The 1,765-nt window shown below is 40.0% G+C and overlaps 1 protein-coding gene across 1 annotated transcript; it reads left to right on the forward strand.

Annotated features, from left to right (window-relative positions):
• Positions 1-7: 7 nt before the first annotated feature.
• LOC121963987 (protein preY, mitochondrial-like) lies at positions 8-1,759 on the forward strand. The gene is made up of 2 exons (XM_042514221.1): positions 8-229; positions 1,518-1,759. The coding sequence occupies exons 1-2, from the start codon at positions 27-29 to the stop codon at positions 1,666-1,668; spliced, it is 354 nt and encodes a 117-aa protein (XP_042370155.1). The 5' UTR covers positions 8-26; the 3' UTR covers positions 1,669-1,759.
• Positions 1,760-1,765: the final 6 nt, after the last annotated feature.

Genomic DNA, 1,765 nt, shown 5'->3' on the forward strand with positions numbered 1-1,765 from the left:
GGGCAGCTCGCGGCTCAGTCTCGGTCATGTTTCGTCGTGTTTTGGGCAGACTGGTGACAGAGACAGTTTTTGTCCAGCAGCATGTGAGTCCTGCAGCTGTGTGTCCCCGTCCGTCCGTGTCCTCCGCGTCGCTCCGCAGCTTCTCTGATGTGAAGGACGAAGTGCAGCCGCCTTTTGACGCGTCTCTGCTCCACGTCCTGGTGTGTCCTCTGTCCAAGAAGCCTCTCAGGTGAGACAGACCCGGGACAGACGGATCAGGTCCAGCGAAGCTGCGTCGCTGTTGTCTGTAGCGGAAGCTCAGCGGCCTGTGCAGGAAACACACTGTCCTCTGGAGGCGCCGCAAACCAACGACGCTTCATTTTTTATTTAGTTTTTAACTTTTATTCGTTTTTTCCAGATATTTTAAACATTACGCGAGCGTTTTTAAAAATTAAATCAGTTAAAAAAAGACAAAACAGAGACAAAAACCTTGTGGACAAACTACAAACAAACACATATAAAGATCTTTATATGAGGGGAGACTGTGATTGGTGATAAACTAAATAAAATTTTAGTTTAATTATTATCAAAATAAATAGTCTTTTGAAATGTTCAGACATGCAAAGTTGTATTTTTGTGAATCTTTTATTCTGAAAATAATGGTAAAGTTTTTAGAAAGAAAAACAAAACAAAAACAAATGCCTCTTGCATTTATGTGAATGTAAAGTAAAAAATGTATTTAACGAAAAAATTCTAAAAATAAAAGCAGATGTTTGGACAAATCCTCCCTCTTTACGTTCGAGTTTAGTTATTGTAAAATTGGTCTAAAATCTTTATTCCAAATTACGTAAAAAAAAACAAAACAAATTAAATCACACTTTCCTCAGGCTGCACGAACTCTTTATTTGGGATGAAATTTAAGACCAATTTTACACTAACCAAAACTGAACAAAAGTTAATAACATTAGGGGTTTCCAAAAAAAAAAAATATTCAAAATGCTAAGAAATGCAAAGCAGTATTTCTGTCGGTCTTTTCTGACGTTGCGTTGTAAAATCTGAAAACAATAATAAAGTTTAGAAAGAAAATATAAAAACAAATACCTCCTGCAGCAATGACACAAAAAAGTCACCTTTTATGTTGCAATAAATATAAAGTAAAAAAGTTTGGGAACCGCTGAGTTAAGATACTGTGAGAGACTTTGTCCATGTTCTGAGGCTGAATGACTCACAGAGCGAGTCTGCTTTCTCACAAGTTTATTCCTTTTTCTCACAAGTTTATTCCTTTTTCTTATAAAATTTATTCCTTTTTCTTATAAAATTTATTCCTCTTTCTTATAAAGTGTAAACCTTTTTCTCACCGGGTTTATTTAGTTATTCGTTAGTTTATGCTACTATTAATCGCGTTAATCGCGTTAATCGTCTCTTTGTTTTTAGATTAGTGAATTCAGCCCCTCTGAAGACTTTTTTAGGATCTGTGGGGACTCTGGTTGTTAAGAGCAGCGGTGCGCGTGGATTACGTGGTTTTCGTCTCTCCGCAGGTACGAGCCAAAGACCAACGAGCTGATCAACGAGGAGCTCGGCATCGCCTATCCGATCATCGACGGCATCCCCAACATGATCCCGCAGGAGGCCCGACTCCTGCAGAAAGACCCCGACAACGCGACTTCAACCGGGCCAACACCAGCGTAGAAACTCCGTCCGGACACCGTCAGGACACCGCCAGGACACCGTCAGGACATCGCCAGCTGAGTTCAGGAGACTCAAAAATATTTGGAAAACTAACCGG

The sequence above is a fragment of the Plectropomus leopardus genome, unplaced genomic scaffold (genome assembly GCF_008729295.1).
Source record: "Plectropomus leopardus isolate mb unplaced genomic scaffold, YSFRI_Pleo_2.0 unplaced_scaffold13520, whole genome shotgun sequence".
Taxonomy (NCBI): Eukaryota; Metazoa; Chordata; class Actinopteri; order Perciformes; family Serranidae; genus Plectropomus; species Plectropomus leopardus.

Excerpts from the sequence above, each read along its gene's own strand:
- LOC121963987 (XM_042514221.1), top strand. The coding sequence starts at position 27 with ATGTTTCGTCGTGTTTTGGGCAGACTGGTGACAGAGACAGTTTTTGTC. Across the intron at positions 230-1,517 it reads CTGTCCAAGAAGCCTCTCAG|GTACGAGCCAAAGACCAACG; the intron begins GTGAGACAGACC and ends GTCTCTCCGCAG.